The 26,879-nt window shown below is 42.3% G+C and overlaps 1 protein-coding gene across 3 annotated transcripts in view; it reads left to right on the top strand.

Moving 5' to 3' along the window:
• The window catches only part of LOC116065533 (glutamate receptor ionotropic, NMDA 2B), a 165,777-nt gene that overhangs the window by 89,745 nt on the left and 49,153 nt on the right, over positions 1 to 26,879 (top strand). For all 3 annotated transcript variants that reach the window (XM_035996781.1, XM_031321076.2, XM_035996780.1), the window contains exons 5-7: positions 6,134 to 6,277; positions 7,280 to 7,550; positions 20,947 to 21,139. In XM_035996781.1, coding sequence (XP_035852674.1) covers positions 6,134 to 6,277; positions 7,280 to 7,550; positions 20,947 to 21,139 — 608 coding nt within the window. The remainder of the gene's footprint in view (positions 1 to 6,133; positions 6,278 to 7,279; positions 7,551 to 20,946; positions 21,140 to 26,879) is intronic.

Below are 26,879 nucleotides of genomic sequence, written 5' to 3'. Positions count from 1 at the left end.
TTTTTAGGAAGAGGAAACTTAAACTAAATCAAAACTAAAACCTTGAAGAAAAACTAAACCTAAACTGAAACTACATTGCCAGGTTAAAAAACTAAATATCTAAAAACTCAAACTTGATAATTCCGATAAACTGAAACTAAACTAAAACTAGCAAACACACCCTGAAAACACCGAAAAGAGATACAAAAATAATTTCAAAAATAGGCATATGCTTATTTTTTAAAAGTAAGTGATGTAGTACAACTAGCAGGAGCCAATTTATAATTGAGGTAAGTTTGGAGACACTACCTTATTTAATCATTAAATTAATAAATATGTTTGTATCTCTTTTCGGTGTTGTAGTTTGTAGACGGTCCCTAAGCACTCCTCTTGCCGTCTCAACACCGGCACTAAACAGAGCTGAATTAGCACAACTTTCATGCATTTCTTTCACATCTACTGCAGTCAGATTCACTGTGTTCACTCGGAAGGAATCACCTCACATGGGTAGGCACTTTTAATGACATTTTGAACATGTTAAGAGGCTAAAAGCACGTTTAAAACTTGCCCTGTTTCAGCCTCCTGTGTGCTAACTGTAGCAGGAGGATAACACGGTGTAGGCAGCACCGATTGTTTTCGTTTTTCTCGCTACTGACAGCACTCCAAATTTAAAAACAACAGAGCTACGTGTTGAAATCGACCGGAATTCTCCTTTAATCCGTGTGCAGAGAACGCTGCTCTCCAGTCCAAGCATCTCTGGAACCGGACCCAGGTGAGACAGAGGCAGCTGCCCGGAGGAAGAGAGGCTTAGTTTTTTTTAGTTAAGTTTATTCTGAACATTTTACAGACAAAAGATAAATAAGAAGATGTACATTTCAGCACAAGCCAGAAAAACCAACAAAAACTACGTACTCAGCAAACACATCTTTCAAAACGATTGTAAATTATTCAAATAAGGATTCCCATGTTCAGAAAGGACTAGGAAGAAGTTAAAAACACGTTTCTGGTCTACCTCCTTTTTCTACTTGTATACAATTAATTTAATTCTTCACTTATTTATATATGTATACATTCACATACTTGTATATACACTACCGGTCAAAAATTTGGGGTCACTTAGAAATTTCCATTCCACTCCATTATAGACAGAATACCAGCTGAGATCAGTAGCATTGTTTTTTTTTAATCAGGGCAGCAGTTTTCAGATTACATCATGTGATTACATAATTGCAAAAGGGTTCTCGACTGTTGTAGAAAGAAGTGGCTGATCTTTAATTCAATATCTACATTGCCCATCATCAGCAACCATTCATCCAATGTTCCAAAGGCTCATCCTGTTTACTAATCTGATATCATTTTAAAAGGCTAACTGAGAAAACATTGGAGAACCCTTTTGCAATTATGTAAACACATGATGTAATCTGAAAACTGCTGCCCTGGTTAAAGAAACAATGCAACTGATCTCAGCTGGTATTCTGTCTGTAATGGAGTAGAATGGAAATTTCTATGTGACCCCAAACTTTTGTGTATAAATACACATGTCCATGTTTCATCTGTCAGTTAAATCAAACCGAATAATAACCCATCCAAACTAGTCATTATATATAACCCCAAAAATCCGATCTGTCATTAGCGCAGTTAGCACGCATTAGCTCATGAATGTCACTGTCACCCTGAACGTGCTGCAGAACCCTGTTCAAAAATCTGACAGTTCGATGAAGTGTTGCTCGATAGTCTGTAAAAACTAAAATAAATGTGTGATGTGTTTATAATAACACTGAGGATCTTTAGTATGCATGCATCTACAAAACACATTCAATCCAAGGGATAACATGTAAAAGATAGAACACTTAGAACTCAAGATGTTACAAAACCAAGACAGATAAAAAGATATAAACAATAAAATCCTAATTACATCAGTACAAACCGACCCCGTAATAAATACTGATATAAATATTAATATCAGGGTGCTCGAATACAACAGTAAAAACATCTAACTGACATGAACAGTACATTACCTGAAAATAACAAATTCTCTGGTGTTATTGTGTAGTTTGATGTAAACGACTGGGCCTTTAAACACTGGGTCAGCTGTCAGTCGTCCTGGAAAGACATGGTTTGTGCAGCTCAAACTGTAGTATTTCCTGTGGTAACAGTTGAACTCAGTACAGTATGTACAGAACACAGCAAATAGTAGTGCAAATGTGTGTATGCACCTTAAACTATAAAAGCGTTTTACCATGTTCCGTATATATTTGCTTTATGTGATCAGTGTACAATACACTTAGCAGTTTAGCAGTGTGAGTCGTGCTGTTTCATCATGCTGTTAAGTGTGTGTGTGTGTGTGTGTGTGTGTGTGTGAGAAGTGTGTATGAGTGCTTGTGTGTGTCCAAAAGCAGCACCCTAGTATTAGTCTGTGATTGCAGTCGTGATTTGTCATTTTGTGTTTTGTATTGTGTGTTGAGTGCGCCCTTTCTATTAGAGGGTGGCTTTTGAATGCAGCTGTGTGTGTGTGTGTGTGTGTGTGTGTGTGTGTGTGTGTGTGTGTGTGCACGCGTTTGTGTATGTGTGTGTGCGCGTGTGTGTGTATTTGCGTGCTTGCGTGTATGTCGGAGTCTGTGTTTAAAGCCATTCAAATTTGTGTGTGTGTGTGTGTGTGTGTGAATATTACAAAGCAAAATTGGTAGTGGGTCTATTTCTTTTGCAGTCACTGATGTGTCCCTGTGTGTGTAATTGAAATACCTGAGTTATTGACTCTCTCTCCCCTTCGAGTCAAAAAACTGCTCAAGGAGTGTTTGAGTGCACTCATTTGGAGGCTCTGGGGCAGAGCAGGCAACTCTGGCAGACCAAGGCCTGTCAACCATGGAATACACACACACACACACACACACACACACACACACACACACACACACACACACATAAAAGAGAGCCCTACTGAGGCCACGCCTACACAAATACAGACATGCAGGTGCACACAGGCAAAATAAGAGGCACAATACAGACATCAACTACACACACACACACACACACACACACACACACACATGGAAACATACATAGATACGGACATGTCTCTATCCACCTCTCACACACACACACACACACACACACACACACACGCTTCCCGTAGAGGAGCGCACACGTGTCACGTCTCTCTCTCTGACAGCATCAGTCCTCTGTGGTTGAACAACTCAGGCTTAGCCTCCTCCTGCCTAAATGGCTGGCTGACTGCCTGACACACACACACACACACACACACACACACACACACACACACACACACACACACACACACACACACACACACACACACACACCTCCGTTTCCCTGCTCCTTCACCGGCTCCTGGCTTCCTGCCCTTTCACTGCTCACTCGCTCCGTACCGGATCACAGCCGTCTGCCAGCCTGCCCTCTTCCTCTCCATTCATCCCATTGTCACCACATTGTCCTCTGCCCCTGTCCCTCTGGAGGCTTCAAATCTCAGCTGCATCCTCGCTGCTTTTTGTACATCTCTATACTTTATTCTTGCGTGCTTACTTCCTTTTTCTCTCCCTTTAGTTCCCCTCTGTTTTTCTCTTATCGGTTTCCTCCTCTACGGGTTTAATCTCTCGCCGTATCTCTCCATCTCTCTCTCCCCTGTCTCCACTGGCCATTCATCCTGCTGTATTGTGCGCCGCAGTGTATTGTTGTCTGTATACAGTAGCCAGCGCTGACGTCAGCCGTGGATCCACAGAGAAGACAGTGACCGGCTCAGAAGCTTATTCAAAGCCTTGCTGGCTGGCTTCCTGCGTCTGGCTGACTGACTCGCCGGCCTTTTGGGAATTTTAATACTCACTAATCGATCACCTTCTGCCAACAGAAGGCGATAATGTGGCCGGGCCCTAATTATTGTTGCTGTAAATGAAGAGAGGTGTTTTGCAGCACTTCATTTGACCCAAGGTTTCTTGTCATTCAACGTGCTCTCCCACCAATGATTTTTTTTTACCATATCTCTCACCCTCATTCTTTCCATGCTTCTGCTTCTGTCATGCTCTTCTTTTAGCATGCATTTTTCTTAAAGGCTAATGAAAATTCTGCAGACCTCTGGCACTCTGAATGAGTGTGTTGGACAGTGCATTAATACTGCTCTTAAGAAGAGAGAGATAGAAAGAGGAAGCCAGCGGACATGGGTGGCAAACCGGGTGCTGTACAGAGGATAAAGGGTAGAGCAGTTTTGCAGGAATCTGGAAATTCAATTATAACTGTGCCCTGGCAGTAATACCACTGGTATGAATGGGACGGCAGAGCGAGAGAAGAGATAGATAGAGATGGATGAAGGGTCAGAGAAAAAGAAGGCATAGAAGAGATTGAAAGTTGAGGAACAAATGGGTAACAGTTAGTGGAGAGAAACATGAGTACAACGTCAGCCTGTGCATCATTATTTCATGATTTCGAAACAGCCTCTGCAGCATTAGATGCACTCGTTCCATATTTCACACAGCACAGGGTGATAATGGCAACCTCACGGATGCAGCACGTAATTTGAAAGAGAGTTCAGCTTTTGCAACATGTGCACTGTAGCTCTCAACATGCCACCTCAATGGTATAGCCCTGATCTCATTAATGCAGAAGTAAGGTAGCGGATCAACCCATGTGCATCCCCTGGGAGGGGCAGGTTGCCTTTGATGTTGACTGAAGCACAGAGAGAGCCCTAAGGAGCCAGAGAGATTTCAACACCCTGCCTGCCTAGTCTCACATTGCCAGACCTATCTCCACAGCGCTGTGGAGTAAGGTCTGCCCCTCCACACATACACTCCAGGATAGGAGAATAAAAGAAGCTCTAGGTTTTTTTGCCTTTTTTATTTTTTAAACCAATCACAATCGTCATGTGCAGCTCTAAGCTCTGGGCGCAGTGACTGTGGCTCTGCAAAATAGTCTCGGGATGGAACTTGTTCTGGTGGAACCAACCCCGCAAAAGAAAATGCCACATACAATATTAAATGAAGTTGACTGGTCACACAGTACAGTAACGGGAGCTTCGTCCACACAACAATCCCACCAATTGGTCCCAAAACGTCCCAGTTAGAGAGTAAATGCCGTAAACATATTATTTGTAAATCTTTACAATCATTCCCTGAAAGAATCAAGCAGGCCTGCACTTGTTGCACAATCCAAATTTTCTTTAAAACTTGGCATTTTCAGCGTGTAGCTCACTGGCATCGAAGGTTGCTGTTGTGTCCCGGTACGAACTGATTTGTAAATGAACTGTTGTCAATCCAGACTACTGTACAACTGACTTTACCCACATTCAGTGCACAATCGAAACGCACAACAAAATCACTCTCATTCATTTCATTTGCCACTTTAGAAGCATGAATATCCAAGAACATGAACTTTGTGCATTGTGCATACAGGAGTTGGGCTCACAGACATGTCGCAGAGCTGCTGAGTCTCGTCTAGACTAGCATTTCTCACCTCCTCCTCTTCTTCTGTCCAGCTCAATATTCCATTTCAACACTGGTCGCAAAGGCTTAGATGTCAGTCTGTGAGCGATGTTTGTTGAAGTGTCTGTCTCTGACTGCACTGCCGGTTGGTTTGCTGTACCTTCTGTATCTCTCATATTTAGTTTCAGCCTCTCCAAGGGAAGGGCTACTGCTAACAGAGTTAGTGAATGTTTTATGTACAGCGTGTCCAGAGTAGCTGTGTGTGTGTGTGTGTGCGCTATTTCTAGGACAATCAGTGTCATTAATATCTAGCACCTCGCAGGTTACTTTGGAATTGCATTGTTCCAACACGGTAATAAAACAAATTGGCGAAAATGATCAACGAGATTAAGGACAGCGGCTTTGAGTCCCCAGAATTTGCTCCAGCTGCCCCCGTGCACAAACTCATTAAAGGAGTCATAAAGGCAAGTAATGAAACTCATGACTGGTATCATTACAAGCCCACTGGTGTCCTCTCGCCTTTCTCCTCGGTGAGTGAGAGAATAAAGGCAGCTAAATTAATGTTCCCACCAATAATGTTACAAAACCACCGCCATCCTTTAAGTAGTATCTGTTCTCCTCTGTGTGTAAAGCCAACTAAATGAAAGTGGAGGCCAGCAGTTGTTACGTAACCACTTACACTGTGTCTCTTTGTTCCTCTGTGCGTCCGTCTCTCTTGTCACTTCCAGGATGACGACTCCATGTTCTTTCAGTTCGGCCCCTCCATCGAGCAGCAGGCGTCAGTCATGCTAAACATCATGGAGGAGTACGACTGGTACATCTTCTCCATCGTCACCACGTACTACCCGGGTTACCAGGACTTTGTCACCAAGGTAACCGCGCTCAGCTGAGACAACGCACACAAATCGCTGCTTGCTGTTGTTGTTGATTGGGATGCTTTTCTGTATGTGTGTTTTCTTTCTACTTTTTATTTTAATTTTAACATTTGTATGATTTTATCAGCGCCTTGGCGCTTCATTGTAAAGCACTTTGGTCAGCTTAAGCTGTGTTCAAATGTGCTCTAGAAATAAACTTTACTTACTTACAAATGATCAGAACAGACACAACAGACACAACAACAGAAGATGAGTTAGCTTCCCTGACCACTTTAATGTCTGAAAGCTGATTAGACACGTCTTAAAGGCATACTATGTAGGGGGACCGAAGCGGGAAAAGTTACATAGTATGCCTTTAAGCATTCAATGTTTGGTATGAACTTCACCTCTGAACCGTTCTAATAATCCCAATTTTGAGGATTTTCATCCTCGTCAATCCTCATAGGACAATGCCAACCAGAGGTGGAAAGTAACTAATTACAATGACTTATGTTACTGTAATTGTTTTTGTTGTTGTTGTGTACTTCTACTTTTTAAAGTAGTTTTAAAAATCAGGAATTTAACTTTTAGTTAAATAAGTACTGTACTAATTTTAAAGCACAACTTTTACTGAGCATAAAAGAAAAGAAATAAAGAGGTCGCTTTGGCAAAGTATCTGTCAACAAAGTCAAATCGAAGGCTGGGGAAATAATTTATTTGACCTTCTTCTGATGCTTGCCGCTTTTTATTATTTCGTTTTTGTCGCTTTTTTCCAACATTGTTGCAACATTGTTTTTTTCTGACGTTTTTGTTTCCCCCCACCCGCACCCCCCTGCTGTTAAAAAGTAACTAAGAAACATTTACTCTGACTACATTTTAAATTAGCTACTTTTTACTTGTACTTAAGTAAAAGTTTGTCAAAGTAACACTACTTTTACTTTCCACCTCTGCAAATTGCAATGAAAAAGTACGAGTCTCTTCTCTCTTGTGATCAGCCTCTTCTTCCCCCGTCCCATCCAGATCCGTAGCACCATCGAGAACAGCTTTGTGGGCTGGGAACTGGAGGAAGTTCTACTGCTCGACATGTCCGTAGACGACGGAGATTCGAAGATCCAAAACCAGCTGAAGAAGCTGCAGAGCCCCGTCATTCTTCTCTACTGCACAAAAGAAGAGGCCAACACCATCTTCGAGGTGGCCCACTCTGTTGGGATCACGGGCTACGGCTACACGTGGATAGTGCCCTCGCTGGTAGCTGGAGACACTATTGTAGTGCCTGCAGAGTTCCCCACAGGTAGGAAATCCACTACAGCAGGTGTACTCAAATGCAAGTCTCAGGGCCCTATTTTAACGATCTAAGTGCACGTAGTGGAGCGCCTGGCGCAGGTGCATTTAGGGCGTGTCCAAATCACTTTTGTTAGTTTGACGGCGGAAAAAAGGGTCTGTGTGCCAGGCGCATGGTTCAAAAGGATTGTACTTAGTGTCTTCATTAATTCATAGGTGTGTTTTGGGCGTAACATGCAATAAACCAATCAGAGATCATCTCCCATTCCCTTTAAAAGCCAGGCGCGTTTGTACCTTGGCGCATTGCTATTACGATGGCGGATTTGCACCGTACTATTTTTATTTGTAATCTTTTTTGTTTGTTTGTGTGCTGCTGCGCTTCCCTGTGTGTGTAACAAGCATAGTGTGCGCGCGCTGTGCATAAGCCTAGGCGCATTTTACTAATTCGCTGTTAAAATAACAATGAAATGCTGCGCTATTGACTTTAGACCAGGTTTTTGTTGATCAATGGCGCGATCACTTCCCACTGCCTCAAGATAGCAATACGCCAAGAATGCACCTGAACACACCTCCCTGTAAGACCAGCACGCCCATGGGCCACAGATGGGCGCTGGTGCATTTTCTATTTAAACGACGTGGGCGCTGGACGGAAAACTGACAACTGCGTCGGTCTTAAACTAGCAAAGACACTTGCGTCGGGCTTTGCGCCGCGCCGCGCTGGGTGCAAGATAGGGCCCTCAGATGTTTACTTCCAAGTGTTAAAGAATTATGATTGCTCCAGTTTTATTTATTATCATTTGAACATTTTCTGTATAGACTGTGTTCAAAACTCTCTCACTGTTCTCTGAGCCGTGATATTGAGATGCAGTTAGAGGCCCGTGTGTGTGCAGGTACATTCCTGTAGCTTTAGGCTTGGGACCATTTATAGAAATCTGTCTGTCAACTGAGTAAACATATATGACAGCCTGTCACTGGTGTAGAAGACAGTATGTCTGAATGACCAACAAGGAAAAGCTATATATATGAAATTGTATGGAGACATGCAAAAGCTTGACATTAGTTAATGCAAAATGCAAAAGCAAAAGCAAAAGCTTGACATTAGTTAATGAAGGTAAATACAAGCTGGACAATTGCTCTATTAACTTACATTGTAGCTTTTTTTGCCGCTGCCGATTCTTGCTTAATACTGGACCAATGTCAAAGATTGTTGTTCCCATCAGTCACTTAGACACAAAGACATAGGAAAATAGGGTCCAGGTTGAAAAAAAGTTACCCTTTAAGGCTTCGGATTAAATGGTCTTTTGGTCTGGATTTCGAACCAGAGTCCACCTGTTGAGTACAGTGTGTGGGTGCTATACAGTAAGTACAGTAGGAAACTGAGTCAGAATCAAGAATTCAAATTGGATCCCATTTCTATCTGACACAATCTCAGATGTTTGCTTGTCTTGAGCTCAAATGCTAAGCCCTTTTGTAAGAAGAGTAATTACATTGGTGTGACGTGCACCAACAACACCAAAACAAATTCCTTGTATGTGTTAAAAAACGTACTTGGCAATAAAACCCTTTCTGATTCTGATTACATGCAGCGTTTGGTTGATGTCTATCCACAGTGCGTCAAAAGTACCATGAATGCATGCATTTTCTATATACAGTAGGTACAGTAGGTGCTTTGGGATTGTTGTTTCTTCAGTTTTTCGACCTGGCACAGCGCTGTAAAACATCAATCTATTTCCAGCTTTTATCAAAGGTGACGGGAAACAATGAATAAAAATAGAAACCAAACCAAACTGCCAATACACTCATTGACAGTCATTAAGTCATTTCCTGTATATCGGTAGTACAATTTAAAAGAAACATCTGTGCGAAACTGCAGCACACACCTTATAAAATTTAAATTTAAATAAAGACTGTCCTATTTTTACGCTTATAGAGCGGATCTCTCTTATGACACAGTATATGACACAATATGACTTTTCCCTGTTTTAAAGGCTGCATTACAGTAAAGTGATGTACTTTTCTGAACACACCAGACTGTTCTAACTGTTCTATTATTTGCCTTTACCCACTTTAGTCATTATAGCCACATTACTGATGATTATGTATCTAAAATCTTATTGTAGTAATTGTCAAAGCACCAATTGCCAACCCTGCAATATCTTCGCAAAATCGATATCGAGGTAGAGTCAAAAATATTGTGATATTTGATTTTCTCCATATCGCCTCGGCTCTACTTTGATATGTTATTTTCAAAATTGTATTTTCTGCTTTTTGGGTTTTTCCTGCAAGACAACAAAAAACAAACTGACCTTTCCTACTAAGAAATGAGAGAGCGTCCCCCCCCCCACACACACACACACACACACACACACACACACACACACACCACTGGAGGTTGTTCTAACCTTTGAAGGTCAAATGTGGAACCAAAGTGACATCTAAGTTGGGGTGCATTAACCTCTGAACCTGCTCACCTAATCCGTCGGAGACACCTGTCAGCCTGCGTCATGTAACCAGACGTTCAGTACTCGAGGGTGGATGGGCACTTTCAGAAAGGCCAACTCTCAGTGGGACTCTAACCATTCGTGATGGTGCCACCATAAGAACTCGTGGAACTTTGCACGACTTCAGTCTGTTTTACTCTCAGAAAAACCTTAGAGCAGGAAGTATATTTGCGCTGGACGTCCAGTATGAGCCTGATAATTTGTTGGTGTTTGGCTTGGTTGATTTACAGCGAAGGGAAGATATCACTCTGCCGGCAGTTTCTGGGAAATGGTTGCCAGGCGGAACCTGAGATCGTTGTGCCGTTCAAGCACCGTAACTCAAACTTTTTTTTATTTCTTTTTTTCTTCCGCTCCTTTATTGGCATCCATGGATGATTTACTCTAAATGTGAGTTTAGCAGCGTGTTTTTGCGAGTTTGTTTGTGTGCCTATGAGTGTGATGTCTGTGTGCATTTATCTGTGAAATATGATTGGTTCATGGTTTAATTTGCGTGAGAAAGTACTGGGTGAGTGTAATCAAGTCGATTGTGTGTTTGTGCTTTTGTGTGTGTGTCTCATACAGTGGAGGGCGCGAGTGTTTACCTGAAGGCCACGGTGAACAAAACTGTGTGTGTTTGTCTCTTCCAAATTAAGGTTACACTCTATAAAGTTTGATACATCACCAAATCAATTATGTAAATCACACAACAACTTGGCTCTTGATTTATGTTGCCAGAGAGATAATCGTGACAAGCTCATGTACTGCCTGGATGATTGCAAAGTGGAGCTGGCAGAGTGGCTGCGTTGATGGACAAGGAAAAAACTCTTTCAGTTAACATTGAATTATCATGGGATTAATCATATGGGACGTAATGACAGATAGTAGGCTAAATGTCATCCACTTATTTATTGCGTGATGACTAGGATTCAGAAAGAGCCTATAGTCTAAACGTGATTAATGGTTCTGCGGAGGCTCCACGCAGAGCTTTCGCCGTGGCCTACATAAGTGGCCTGAAGTTTATACTTGTGCGCTGGTGTGTGCGTCGATCTCTTTAAGAGAATAGCAGGGCCGGCGTGTGTGTGTGTGTGTGTGTGTGTGTGTGTGTGTGTGGGGTAGAGCGAGTGGGAGAGTGATGGCGATTAGCTTCAGAGTGAATACCGACTCTAGAGTAGAGCTTAGATCGGGCCCAAAAAATCAAGCCCGACCCTACCCGAGCCCGTGCACGTTGTGTCCGAGCCCAGCCCGACACATTAACTGTAATTATGAGCCAGAGCCCGATTTAAACCCTACATTTTTTTAATACGTGGGCCGTTATAACTGACGATCTCAACTACAATTCCGAGTTGTTTGAACTACAGAAATCTGTTTAGAATTATCTTAATGAATAATGCAACAAGGACGAAGCATGTAAACTGCACTGTTTGTTTGTTTGTTTATTCAGACTGGAATGGATCGCAAATGGATCCGAATAAAGAAACGTAAAAAAAACTCGACCCTATAGCTGCTCCCTCAGCTGCTCCCTCAGCCAAATAGTGTGGGTAACAGATCAAGGCAGCAACATAATCAAAGCCCTGGAACCATATAGGAGATTTTCTTGTCTCGATCATCTAATTAATATTGTCCTTCGGCACGGTCTGCATGCTGACGCACTGGCCGTGAACAGTGCTGCAGAGGGGGGAGGCACGATGTAGCACAGTTTACCTCACACTCAAGTCAGTGCAGGACATATACCCAGAGCTACTGGAGAATCTGGAGAGGCATAGCTTCCTCCCCACCGAATAAGGCTAATAAAGTAATGATTAAAAAAACACAAATGCTTGGTCAAGGGCCCGGCCCGGCCCGGCCCGGCCCGACCCGACCCGACCCGAGGATAGCGGCGGAAAATATCGGCCGGCCGGGCTCGGGCAGAGAATCTAAACTCTACTCTAGAGTCATAGTGAGAGAAACAAAGTGTCTCCCCTGTGCTTTCTGACCATAGTGGGAAATCTGGAGCAGGAAAAGTTAACCCTCTCCTTGATTTCATGTTGTTTATGGAGAAGGAGAACCTGGAAATGAGTCGGGGAAAATGCAACGCTACCAAGCCACGGCCGAGCGACGTGTAGTTAAATTTTTTCGAGAGGTGCACGTCAGGCTACGACGTGTCTTCCCGTACCTACGTACATACCCACGACGTTGATTTAACGCAGAAGCATAAATCACTCTTAATGCACACAACAACAACACGACACAATATTAAATCACTTATATTTAGTGTTAGCTTAAATAAAATGGGTATCTTATCTTATTTATGAAAAAATGTTTTTGTTAAATATGATATATGACAGTATGCATAGAAATCACATTACAGTCTGCATGTTGAATATAAGTCAGTGTGCGCTGTGCAGAGGGCTGAGCTTCTGCTCACAGCTGCCTTCTGCCAATAAGATGAACACGACGGTAGGATGTTAACAGCTTCAGCGGTGATTCTGTAAAACCTGCACTGAGAGCAGCCTCGCCTTCACAAGGGCTTGCATCTGAAATACAGCTGCAAAGATCAAATCGATTAGTTGTCAACTATTAAATGAATTGCCGTTTTGATAATTGATTAATCGGTTTGAGTCCTTTTTTATGAAAAAAGTAAAAAATCTCTGATTCCCAGCTTCTTAAATGTGAATATGTTCTAGTTTCTTCACTCCTCTGTGACAGTAAACTGAACATATATTTACGTTGTGGACAAAACAAGACATTTGAGGACGTCATCTTGGGCTTTGGAAAGCACTGATTTTTAATTTTTTTTTATTTGATTAAGGATCCCCATTAGTTGTTCCGTAGTAACAACTATTCTTCCTGGGGTCCACACAAAAGATAAAACACTAGACATTCAACATTACATTAATACTTCCACATTGTCAATACAATACTAAAATACTATATAAGAAATCATTTCACATTGTCAATAAAATATAGTTGTACTGATACATTCACATGTTTTAATAAACTGTCTGTACACTTACAAAGTTCTCAATGCTTCGGTTTGCATGTAGGGACCCTCATTATGCTACCGTGGAAGTGTGGTGATATTTTCAGCCTTGTTAATGGTGTAGAAATAGCGATTTACCCCATTCCCCGAAAGCTAGCGTTAGCGGCTAATCATCAGTTTGCGGTAGCTTGTTTCAAGCTAGAGACACATTCGATTAGCATGAAAACAGATCCCAGAGAATGATCGACTCGGTACACATATGTTATTAACCCCTAGGTTCATTTTGCGCCGGAATTGTCCTTTAACAGCATGCAGCAACTTTGTCATTGTTTCTGTTTATTCTCATACTATTTAGGGGTTAAGGGTTCTCTTCTGCTGTGATTTTTCTGTTTATAGCTTCATGACCAAACAACTAATCGAAAAAATAATCTACAGATTAATCAACTATGAAAATAATCTTTAGTTGCAGCCCTAACCTGAAAGACTACTAATTTAATGTTTTTTAAAATTGTGTTATTGTGGATCCATTGACATCCTGACAATAGTAAACCGCCATTTGTTATAATAATTTACATTATCAAATGATAGACAGAGACCACTGAAGATATATTAAAGGTCCCATGACATGGTGCTCTTTGGATGTTTTTATATAGGCCTTAGAGGTCCCCTAATACTGTATCTGAAGTCTCTTTTATATAGACCTTAGTGGTCCCCTAATACTGTATCTGAAGTCTCTTTTATATAGACCTTAGTGGTCCCCTAATACTGTATCTGAAGTCTCTTTTATATAGACCTTAGTGGTCCCCTAATACTGTATCTGAAGTCTCTTTATATAGACCTTAGTGGTCCCCTAATACTGTATCTGAAGTCTCTTTTATATAGACCTTAGTGGTCCCCTAATACTGTATCTGAAGTCTCTTTTATATAGACCTTACCTTGTGGCCTTAACCAACTGCCACTTTGCTCGTTTGAAAGCTATGATGTCTCTTTCTCATGGGTGGGCCAAATTCTCTGGGCGGGCAAAGCAGAGAAAGGGGAGGTAACCTTGCTCCTTATGAGCTCATAAGGAGAAGATTCCAGATCGGCCCATCTGAGCTTTCATTTTCTCAAAGGCAGAGCAGGATACCCAGGGCTCGGTTTACACATATCGCCAATTCTAGCCACTGGCGGACTATAGGCAGGCTGGGGGAATGCATATTAATGTTAAAAAACCTCATAAAGTGACATTTCCATGCCATGGGACCTTTTTTTAAAGATTATTTTTTGGGGCTTTTCCCTTTTATTGACAGTGGATAGACCAGAAAGGGGGAGAGAGATGGGGGATGACACGCAGCAAAGGGCAGCAGGTCAGATTTGAACCCTGCGCCGCTGCAGGACTCAGCCAACATGGGGCGAACGCTCTTACTGGGTGAGCTAGAGGCCGCCCCATGCCATGGGACCTTAAAAGTTCATTTTACTCGAGAACCCAACGAGGAGGCCTTCTCCACACTAGGGAATAGTACAGACAATGACCTAACGAAAAGCTCTCTACAGCAGCTTTTGTAATACAACGTAGAATGTGATAATCATGATACAAGAGTTGGTGTCGTCAGTTGTTTATCCTGTCAGAGTTGATGACGTCTCCCCTATCTGGTCTGGGAGGGCATGAACACAACCTGCTCAGACAAGGACACACAATGGCTCCATGTTATCTTGTTTAGAATTCAAGTAGTGTTATGGTTTCTTAACAATATCCACAGCAGTTTAATTTAACAGAGAGAGAGAATATAATATTATTCTATGCAAACAGTTTAATAAATAACAAGAGGGAAAGTATGTAAATCTAAATTTCCACAAGAGTGGCAAGGCACTGAAATATTTGTAGACATCAGGCACTCCGTTGTACAACTCCACAATTCAACTAACCCTTATTTCTGAGTTTCAACCTTAAACATCCTAAAATCCCCGTGAAGCCTGTAGTGGCAGTCAACCACACCGACTCCTGGACTAACTCAGAGCGAAAGGACACGGTGGCGCAGCATGTGCCGGATGGTGTGGCGGCGTGTGCTCTGGGTGAATCCAACAGCTCCGGGTTCAGCAGAAGGTGCACGCTAGCTGTGGGGCAAATTTGCTTACAAGGCAAACTTAATAATTTGCACCATGTGTGATGAAAAACCTCTAGTTCTCATGGGTAATTCCACTGATGCCTTCCTTAAGTGGCGCTCTGGGGAGCCATCTCTCCTCCCACTTCCTCTACTTCCTTTCCTTTCCCCCTTATTTCATGCTGCTGTTCCCTCGCTCTGTGGTTTCTGTCTCACTATTTCAGCCTCCTCTGACTCTTTCCTAACTCTCCCTTCAGCTTTTTTTTCTGTTTCTTCTGCTTCTTTATCTTTGTGTCTCTGCCGCTGTCTGACTTTTTCTCTCTGCTTCCTCTGTCCCTCTTTCTCCTCCCCATCGCTCTCTATCTCTCTCTCTCTCTCTCTCTCTCTCTCTCTCTCTCTTTTACTAACAGCTTTTCTGTCTCTATTCTCCCTGATCAGTTACACACTACTGCTGCACAGACTGTGCTAACGTAACCACCCAATCTGACATCACTGACAATAATAAGCCGTTTCCAAAAATACCCAGTGATACGGTGGTTCTGCCATTACGTTCTCCAACTCAATTTGCCTGTGTGTGAATACTCTGCCTGCAGTCGATTTTTTTCATGTGTGTGCGTATCTGTGACAGGGAGACAGCATTTGCCTTCAAACAGAGGCAGTAGCCAGTTTACAGGCCGGCAAAAGGCTTTACAGCTACCACAGCACTGTTCCGTTATATGACTGCCCGTTGACATGTCTGTGTTGTGACGTTTAAACACGTCCTGAGAGATGTATGAACATACACGTCACGCAGCAGTTCCCAAGATGTAGAAAATAACACACCGCACGGCTCATGCACATGCACAGCACACAGTGGTACATTTACTCAAGTACTGTACTTCAGTAGAAATGTTGAGGTACTTGTACTTTACTTGAGTCTTTTCTTTTGATGCCACTTTCTAATTCTACTCCGCTACATTTCAGAGAGAAATATTGTAGTTTTATACTCCACCACATTCTCCTGACAGCTTAAGTTACTAGGTACTTACTTACACGGTTTTGCACACAAAACAAATGTAGTTTATAAAATCCGATGTTTTATTATAAATTAAACTACCCAACAATATAATGGCCTACGGCAAAAATGATTTGACTTTCGACCCTTTTTGTTGCATTTATTTTTTTCTGCATTGAGTACTTTTACTTTTAATACTTTAAGTACATTTTCCTGAAAAACCTACTTACTTTAACTTAAGTAACATTTTCAATGCAGGACTTTTACTTTAACAGAGTACTTTTACAGTATCATGGTATTGGTACTTTTACTTAAGTGAACGATCTCAATACTTCTTCCACCACTGGCAGCACACACCCGCTGCCAACACACACACACACACACACACACACACACACATGCATCTTCCTATGAAAGAATCTTTGCCATAAAATAATAAAAGTGAAGTGTGCAAAAAGGAACAAGCGATGGGAGTGAGTGTTGAGAAAATGTCAACAGTGTGTGACATTAGATGTGGTCCTGGAGGGCCGGAGCTGTCAGTGCCGAGGCCCCCTCGAGGAAGGCAGGTTGCCAGGCCGCCTGTCTATTTCTGCGCACTGACATGGTAGTGCACCGGCTGACATGTGGTCATACTCTGTCAGATAGATGCCGACCGACTGATGGACAGAGAGAGATACAGATAGCCAGATAAATTGACTTGAAGGCAGTCCGTGCTTCACTGCAAGCTGTGTGACCCGAACCCAGAGGCGTCCAATGGGTCCCGAACAGAAAGATCACTTATTGGCCATTTTCAGAAGTCATAAAAGGGCACTTGGTGCAGAGAGTTTATATAAGAGCAGGCTTCTTCTTTTTTTGTGATTAACAAGTTAATTTTTTTAACAACTTACAAAACAAACAGTACAATTCGCAACATGAACACACTTCATCATCACAACCCACACAGACAAAAATCAAGAAAAGATGACACAGTAACTACAACATTCAAGACCATTCAACTAAATGGACAATAAACCATAAACCAAATAAACATATGTATAAATGACAACACCATAAGCCCATCATACACGTCTCTCCCAGCACAAAGCTTCTTAGGAGCCCTCCAGAAAGTTCAGGTACTTTCCCCATTTTCTAGTATAGACATTCAATCTGTCAAACCGTTTATATGACATTCACGACCAGTCGAACGCCGTGCAACCAGTAACCAGTAACATAGCTCATGCACGGCGTTCGTTGTTCGACTGGTCATGACTGTTTTCCCAAGATGGCGCCTACTTGTATACATGAACGCTACTATCTTTCTAAACTATCTTTTTAATAAACTGTCTGTACACTTACAAAGTTCTCAATGCTTCGGTTTACATGTAGGGACCCTCATTATGCTACCGTGGAAGTGTGGTGCTATTTTGAGCCTTGTTAGTGGTTTAGAAATAGCAATTTCTTTTTACTTTACCCTCTGCCCCGACGACTAGCTTTATAAGCTAATTAGCGGTTTGCGCTAAAACTGGTCACATTCGATTAGCATGAAAACATATCCCAGAGAACAGTCGACTCGGTACACATGTGTTATTAACCCCTAGGCTCATTTTGGTACTGGTATTTTTCCTTTGGGGCTGGCTAAAACCTCTTTGGGGGTCGCCAAAAATTCCTCTATGCAGGAAAAATCCTGGTAGTGTAATTCAGTGGTTGATTGGGTGATCGCGACCCTTACATGTCCAAAACATTAGAACCTAAGGGACTTGTGACCTAAACCCAACATGCATGAAGGATTTGAATAAATAAAATAATAAATAAAGATCCAATTTTTTGTGAGCCAAGCCCAAGGACAATCCTACCTGTTAGCTCCAACCCGATAAAATCCTGACAGCGGTCAACAAGAGAGCTAAATGATTGCTCATTAAAAAGAGATAAACATTGCATGCTAAGCTCAGTGCTGGGCAGCAGGCACTGTGTGTCATCAATTAATGGTGACTTATTTGTCACGAGTTAATCACATTATCAATAGCGGCACTTTAAAGTGCCCATATTATGAAAAAATCACTTTTTCTGGGATTTGGGGTGTTATGTTGTGTCTCTGGTGCTTCCACACACATACAAACTTTGAAAAAAATCCATCCATGCTGTTTAGAGTGAGATACAGTTTCTGAATGTGTCCTGCCTTCAGTCTCTGGGTGAGCTGTTCAAAATCGACACGGCTTGTGACGTCACAAGCCGAAACGAGCAGGCTAACCGCAACCATTAGCTCGTAGCGTTAGCATGCTAACGCTAATGCTAACGCTAGCATGCTACCTCGTTCTCAGTAGCAAAGCACTGCTACAACACACACAAGTTCACCATAATCTACAAAAGAACTACTTCCATGTGCGCCCTCATTTAGAAGTCTCCCAGCTAATCCTGCCTTGTAACTGACCGAAGTTGTAGAAACAGCCTTTCTTTTACTGTCTATGGAGCTAGCTAGCTGACATGATCTACATCTGAGCTACTGGGCATGTGCAGTGCAATCAAAGATAGTACAGAAGAAGAAGAAGAAAAGAGGTCTCACTCTGTAGCTAAAACAGAGACCAGGTGAAAAGAGGATCTGCAGCAGTGAGAGAGAGCACTGCAGTACAACAAAAATATGGTGTTTTTTGAAAATTAAACCATGTAAACCTATTCTGGTACAACCTTAAAATACAATTATGAACCTGAAAATGAGCATAATATGGCTGCTTTAATATAAATGAAACTCATTATCAAAATGTCAGCCGTGTTTGAATAGATAGCATACGTAATAGCCGAAGTTTCATAGTGAATCAGCTCTTCTCATAGTGTTTCTCTGTGTTTTTATTTATTTAGTTTTGATTAATAATATAGCAAGAATAGATGTAGAAACACTTTGATAAAATAAGTCAGTGTTGGGAAGGTTACTTTGGAAATGTAATAGGTTTGCCGATTACAAGTTACCCTATTTAAAATGTAATAGTAGTGTAACTATTTAAATAACTATCATTATTATGACGTATTACATTTAAATACTTTTTGATTACTTTTCTAAATTTCTAATTTCAAATGCTAAAAGTGCTAAAATATGTCTACACATTAGAAGCCCGCTATGTCACACGGAAGGTAGGCATGTCTTCCCTACTCTATTTGTTATGACCCCTTGCAGTTACTGTAAACCAGGGGTGTCAAACATACGGCCCATGAGCCAGAACCGGCCCGCCAAAGGGTCCAATCAGGCCCACTGGATGACTTTGCAAAGTGTGAAAAATGCAGAGAAGTAATTAATTCCAATTCCAAAGATCAATTCAATTCAATTTTATTTATAGTATCAAATCATATCAAGAGTTATCTCAAGACACTTTACAGATAGAGTAGGTCTAGACCACACTCTATAATTTACAAAGACCCAACAATTCCAGTAATTCCCACTACCAATTACCACTTTAATCTCAGAGAATATCACAGGGAACAGCACAAGGAAAGTAAAAACAAATCGCTATTTATACCAATTAAAAAGGCTCAAAATATCACCAACTTCAACGGTAGCATAATGAGGGTCCCTAAGTGTTAACCGAAGCATTGAGAACTTTGTAAGTGTACAGACATTAAAAAGATAGATTATAAAGACAGTCACGTTCTCGTATACAGGCGGCTGCCGTCTTGGGAGCTACAGTTTTTTTAAACTATCTTTTTAATAAACTGTCTGTACACTTACAATGTTCTCAATGCTTCGGTTAACATTTAGGGACCCTCATTATGCTACCATTGAAGTGTGGTGATATTTTGAGCCTTTTTAGTGGTATAAATAGCGATTTGTTTTTACTTTCCCTGTGCCCCGAATACTAGCGCTGTAAGCTAATCAGCAGTCCGCGCTAGCTTGTTTCAAGCTACAAACACATTCAGTTAGCATGAAATCATGTCCCAGAGAACGACAGAGTGGGTACACATCTGTTATTAACCCCTAGGTTCGTTTTGCGCCAGAATTGTCCTTTAAGAAACAGTTACTCACTCCATGATAATCAACAGCAAAGAGGGACAGTGGGGGTGGAGGAAGGACGGGCATCCTGGCAAACTTTTGAATGGCCTGACAGGTGGTTGGAAGGGCACCTAGAAAAATGCTCGGAGAGACAGACAGACAGAGAGACAGTGACCTACACATTGTTCATAAACAGACAGATTGTCGAAAGAGAACAGGAGACTGAAGGACAGATACACAGGCGTACAGACAGTGCAAAGGCCAACAAACAGACAGACAGATGGACAAACACAGCAAGGTGATAGCCGCTTAGTCAGGCGGGACGGGAGTGCTATTCATCTGCTCTCTGAGTCATCACGTAGTGTGTGCTTTGGCTCTTAGAGTGTGTTCAAAACATGTACACTCTGTATACCCTCACAGAATTATCCATCCCTCCATCTGTCTGTCTCTCATTTGTCTCTCTGTGTCTTCACTTTTCCCTATTTATTGGCATTTCTTTAAACCAATCACAATCGTCATGGGCAGCGCTGTACGGAGCCACGGTGCCTCTGCAAAATAGCCTTGGGAAGGAACTTGTTTTGGTGGAACATGTGTACGTTCAAAGGTTGTTTTAGTCGTGCAACAGAAAACTCAGATTGGACAGATAGTCTAGCTAGCTGTCTGGATTTACCCTGCAGAGATCTGAGGAGCAGTTAACCATAGTCCTCACAAATCCACCGGAGGTTAAAATGCCAACACAAAGAAAGCGCAAGGTGACAGACATCCGGCCAAAAAAACATCCGGCGGAATTTCCGGCGACACCTGAGCAATCCCGGATATGAAACGTCGTCGACATAGACTTCTCATCCCTCTGTCCCCCCTCCATCTCACCTTTTTCTGTCTTTCTTCTTTCCTCCTCTGATCCTTCCTCTCTCCTCTTCTCGCTGTGTCCGTCCAGGTCTGCTCTCCGTGTCCTATGACGAGTGGGACTACAACCTGGAGGCCCGTGTTCGCGACGGCGTGGCCATCATCACTATGGCAACCTCCACCATGATGATGGACCGCGGACCTCACACTTTACTGAAGTCTGAGTGCCACGGAGCTCCAGACAAGAAGACCCCCATCTCAGGCAACCCCAACGAAGTGCTCAGGTGAGTGAGGCTGGATCGTGTGGTTTGAGAGAGCGTAAAAGCAGTTTGGACAGCAGAAGCTGTGAACATGTGATGGACAGTTGGTAAACAGTGTACCCAGCTAGCTGTACTAGTACAGTGCCCGTTCAAAATGTGCCTGTTTGGAACAAGCCGATTGCTTGGCCTGTGGTATTGCTGCTTGTAGCATGCTCCAGAACCATTGTACCCCAAATGACTTACAGAAGGTATTCTGTAATATTCAACTCCACTGTACTGTATAGCCTACTACTGACTTTTGTGTACTTCTAATTCAGAGGAAAACATTGTACTACATCTACCTGACAAAGAACGTTGCAGATTCAGATTTTACTAACAAAATATCACAATTAAAATGTGGAGTAATCTTAGCAAAATGGTTTGAGTCAAATTAAGCTGTGCTTTATTGTGAAGGGTAGACACGGAAGAGCCAGCATTATGGCAGCGCTTTTTTTCGTTTCGTCGTTTATTTTAATTCACAGTTTATTAATATCCAATTTCCAACGCTGTCCAAAGTGCTCCAAATTCTAAACCCCAAGTTCATTGGGTACCAAGGAAACCAAGTGTGTAGTAGATCGGATGAACGGTTAATGAGATATTTCAAAGACAGACCCACACGCAGATTTCCCGATTTATTAGAGAAATATCATAGCGGTGTAACGATAGATCAATCTGGATTGATATATCGGTTCAATGATCAACGATCCAATATCATCGATGCAAGGTGAAAATATCGATACACATCATATTTAAGATGCGCCTTTATTCTGAAATTTCCACTTTATACATACATTTTTTTATTCAAAAGAGTGGTTTGTTTTGTGTTTAAATGTCTGGAAGAGCTCAATAATGAAACTGTCAAATCATGATATCTATTACTCATTGAATATGATCACCAATATTGGCAATATTCAAATAATAATAACCCACACTGCATATCACACTGTATATAAAACCATATTTATTTTTTTATATGTATATAGCGTCTCAGAACTGTGCACCTTACACCTTACTTATTTTATTTCATGTTGTATATTTATTTTACACACATGTTGATACTGGAAAAGGAGTTGCTTTTAATCTCATTGTACATGTGAATAGTGACAATAAAAGGCATTCTATTCTATTCTATTCTATTCTATTCTATATTTTAGTTACTTTTTGTGAGTTGATAGAAATGTAACAGATTGTGTTAACTGGGCACATGATACCGTCTCATATCGATCACAGTGCCTTGAAATGATTCAAAATAAAATTGCATCATGGCAGACTTTGTGATATCAGCAAATATCGTATCATTGTCCAAAGAATCAATATAATATTGTATCTTGATGGAACTTGTTATTTAGACCCCTAGCGTCTATATGCCAATCATTTATTTGCAGCACTGGTTGACAGTTTCTTTTAATGGAGGAAAATTACTTGGCTTAAGGAGCTGTTTGACATTTTGGGAAACAAGCTTCTTCGCTTTCTCGCTGGGAGTTAGATGAGATGATTGACACCTCTCATATTTGTCTGATAAATATAAGGCTACATCTAGCAGATGGTTAGCTTGGCTATATATACAGACCATAACCAGGGGATAATAGCTAGCCTGGCTCTGTCTAATGAGTCGATGAAGAACCGGGGTTGATGTACTGCAGAGTAGATGAGTAGATGGATTGCAGGTGTGCGGCTTTGAGCAGGTGTGTAGGCTGAACAGCAGTCAGGGGGCAGGGAGAGTGGGAGTGGCCACGCCCACATCACTCACACACACACACACACACACACACACACACACACACACACACACAGAAAACACAAGGAATAACTAAAGACGCGGCTGTGACACTTCCTGTTGAATGTTGCCACTTGTCTGCACTCTCCCTCTATCAGAATTTAAATCATTACAATATCTGTTATAGTGAGAAACTCTTGAGTGCACTGCAGGAATAATGTTCTGTTTCCTGCTTATGTGCTTTAAAACAAAAGCTTACTGTTTGCCCAATAGCAACCTGCACACATCCTGTGAAAACTAGCTCTGTGGTTTACAACGTATAATAAAGTATAGAGGCCACGTGTCTCAGCAGTGGTCTCATTTGTTTAGAGTCATTTGTTTACAATTACACTAATGTCTCCAAATTAATGTGGCGATGATTTATGGATGCTAAAATGCCACACACAGCAGCTTTAGAAGGTGCACAGGTTGAGGTGGTGTGGCATAGATCAGCACAACCACGGATGCAGCAGATGCTGGCGCGTACACACAAAACACACACACTCATGCATCTTCATCCCCTGCATACTGTGATCATCCTCCCCCCATGTAATAATACCATACACACACAAACACCCCCTTCACATGCCCCCTTCCTCAGGAAAATCCAACCCCACCCCCTCAGCTGTCTGTCCCAACAGCAGGCCTTTTGAACTGGTTGTGAAGCGCAGCGTTCGGCGGCGCTTTGCTCTGCGCGCTGCCTAATTGGTCCCAATGGCGTTTCAGTCGACGAACACTAGCCCCTGTCGTGCTGTGCTCCAGAGCTCAGCACAATATTATATTCAGGGGCAGTTTCACCCCTCTGCCACTCTGTGTGTGTCGACTGGGTGTTTTTATTGTGCTAAAGAGAGACTGTGAAGGCCGTGTGTGTGTGTGTGTCTATGTGTGTGTGTGTGTGTGTGTGTGTGTGTGTATGTGTGTGTGTACAAGCATTGTAGAGTATTTGTGTGTGTGCTAAGGAGCTGTCCTTCTAGTACACCAGTCTGGTTGCTGTGTAGTTTCAGGGGGTTTTAAAAGCAGCACTCACACTCACACTCACAAACTGAAATACATATTGAAACCTCTCGCACTTGTATTCAGACGCAGACAGACAGACAGACAGACAGACAGACAGACACATAGGGCTGGGTACCGAATTTAAAACCTTTTAGGCACCGACCGAATTGCCTCTAAAGTATCGAACATCTAAAAATGCATCTTCATTCAATACCCAATTTCAATACCTAAGGCGTAAATCGCATCGGTGTCAATGAGCCAATAAGTATGTATCATGCTTCCACCAAGATCTAATAATAATGTCTGTGATTGGCTGTGTAACGTTACACGTCGTAGAGACAGGCAGGAAAAACTCTATGTTAAGCATAGAGACGGGGCTCACGTAGTAGAAGCTGAAAAATAAATGAAAAGATTTGTGCCGTAATGTGTAGTGGTGTAATTTCTTTTTGTTATATAAAATTGGATTTGAAAATTTGTAACCGGTATCGAAGTCACGGTATTGGTATCGGTACCGCTATTGAAACTTTTTGAGCGAAAGCCAGCCCTACAGACACATATGTCTCTTTCTTCCATAATTTCACTGCTGACTGCAATCACACATTCCTCCACAAACACCAGTTTTCCACACTGATACAGCAGCAGGAGATTACAGAAACCTGAAAACTGAAACACACCTTGTTGGATTGCACTGTGTAGAAGGGATGTGGATACATTTTTCCCCCGCTCATGCTCCGAGCTTAACTGCATCCTGCACTAAGGCAGCAAAAGCTTTGTTGTCCGTTCCAGTAAACTCTTTAGATGTCATTTCAACCCCTGGCTTGCTTATTCGCTCCTTTCTGAAGCTTTGCATTTGTTTTTTTTACCGCTGCTGCGTACTGCTTTGAGATAACAGTGGAGTTTATGCCCCAGAATACAATTCCCCTGTTCTGTTGGCGTGCGTCTCGCTGTGGTCTGCAGGCCCCGCTCTGTTCTTCTCAACTCTACTGTGGTCCTTTCTGTGCTTCTCTCTACGCTTTTATACATCTGCTTTCTGTTATGCTTTGTTCCACTTGATTCTTTTCTGTCCTCCTCTGCTCTCCTCCTCTGCTCTCCTCCTCTGTCCGGCAGCGGACCATCAGTGGAGGATTGTGCATGGGGCAATAGCTACGAGCTAAGGGTGTCACGATTTCGATTTTAAACCGAAATTGACCGAAATTAAGTCACAATCTCGAATTTCGCATTAAAAAATGGAATCATCAATGCTGCCACGCCCCCGGTCACGTCCGGTCGGCTTGCCAAGCTGAAAAAAACATTGAAAAAAATGTAAAAATCGTGGTCTGTTTTTCGGGGTATGTTTTTGTTCTCTGGTGGAAACATTAGCACATTTATTTGTTCAGTGTCATCGGCTGGCGAGCATCTTAAAAGGTGGGTTCAAGGTCTAGGGGAGTTTTTTTTTCTTTGGAATTGTTTATCTTTGGTCAAAAATACAGTAAAAAAAAAAGAGACCGTTCACACTTTATTGAATTTTTTGTCTGCGTCTGCAAAGTTGGCCATCTGGCTAACGCAGGAACCGGGCTCAGGGGGCTGGAGGTGTAGAGCCAGTGCCGGTTCTAGGAGGACTGGTCAAGGCCAGATTGAGGGTGGATTGTTCCTATTACCAGATGATGGACAATTTGCTGGATTGCAGTCGCTTGTGGGCTGTAGGGGGGGTGTTATGCTTCGTGGGGGAGGATGGAGCGTTGATGGTTAATTTTGGATTAAGAAAGGAAATTTGTATTAGTTTGACAGGTTTTGTTGTGTTTTCTTTTATTTCATTTAGGATTTTCTTTTCTTGACCTGTTTTTGATTTTTGTGATTGTGAATCTTATCTGAAAATAGTCCAGTAAAGGGACTTTGAAAAAACCTCTCTTCTCCTCTCCTCTCCTCTCCTCTCCTCTCCTCTCCTCTCCTCTCCTCTCCTCTCCTCTCATCTCCTCTCCTCTCCTCTCCTTCTCCTCTCCTCTCCTCTCCTCCCCTTGTCTCCTCTCCTCTAGCCACTATCTGGACTCCAGCGCGACCTGCAGTTTTATAATCAACTTAGCTGTGTTGATGATTAGATCAGCTGCGAGCGCTGCTAAGATCCTTCGCCCCTCGCTGCCATAACTAAATTTGTTTGGTGATAACCTTTGTCTTCCAGTGTTCAATCAAGAAATTATCATTTTGGCCTACAGTCTATTTACTAGAAAGTGAATGAACGGCTGGTTGCCTGGCTCGCTGGCTAGCTGCTTGTTCGGCGGGATGGATGACCCGCCGCCTGGTGGGTTCACTACGAAGTGAATCAAAGGAGGAGTAGATGAAAGCTGGGTGGAAAGCATTTGAACATACACATGTTCCACCAAAGCAAGTTCCTTCCCCGAGGCTATTTAGAAGCGGCACAGTTGCACAGTTGCTCCGTACGGCACTCAGCAAAGCACTGTATCCGTTGAACTGTCAGTGTTTTGGGATGGTTTGGTCAATTTTGCATTCTACTACCACTTGGAGTGGCAAAAGCAATTACTTCTAGCTAACTATTTCAACTCCTCTGGGTGCTTACTAGTCTCGCATTACCAGACCTTCCTCCACAGCGCTGCGAACCCGGGTCTGGCGAGTCCACACACAAAACTTGCTCTGGTTTATTGGCATTTCTTTAAACCAATCACAATCGTCATGGGCGGCGCTGAGTGCCGTACGGAGCAACTGTGCCGCTTCTAAATAGCCTCAGGGAAGGAACTTGTTTTGGTGGAACGTGTATGTTCAAATGTTGTTTTAGTCGTGCAACAGAAAACTCAGATTGGACAGATTGGACAGATAGTCTAGCTAGCGGTCTGGATTTACCCTGCAGAGATCTGAGGAGCACCATAGTACCATAGTAACCATAGTCCTCAGAAATCCACCGAGGTTATCATCATCCGAAACAGTTTGTTGCAAGTCGGCTGTGTGGTACCCTGCTTTTAAAAATGTCTAATTCTATGATGG

This window comes from Sander lucioperca, chromosome 21 (assembly GCF_008315115.2).
Source record: "Sander lucioperca isolate FBNREF2018 chromosome 21, SLUC_FBN_1.2, whole genome shotgun sequence".
NCBI lineage: Eukaryota > Metazoa > Chordata > Actinopteri > Perciformes > Percidae > Sander > Sander lucioperca.
Note: the sequence above shows the minus strand (reverse complement) of the source record. Positions and strands in the feature narration are given on the sequence as shown.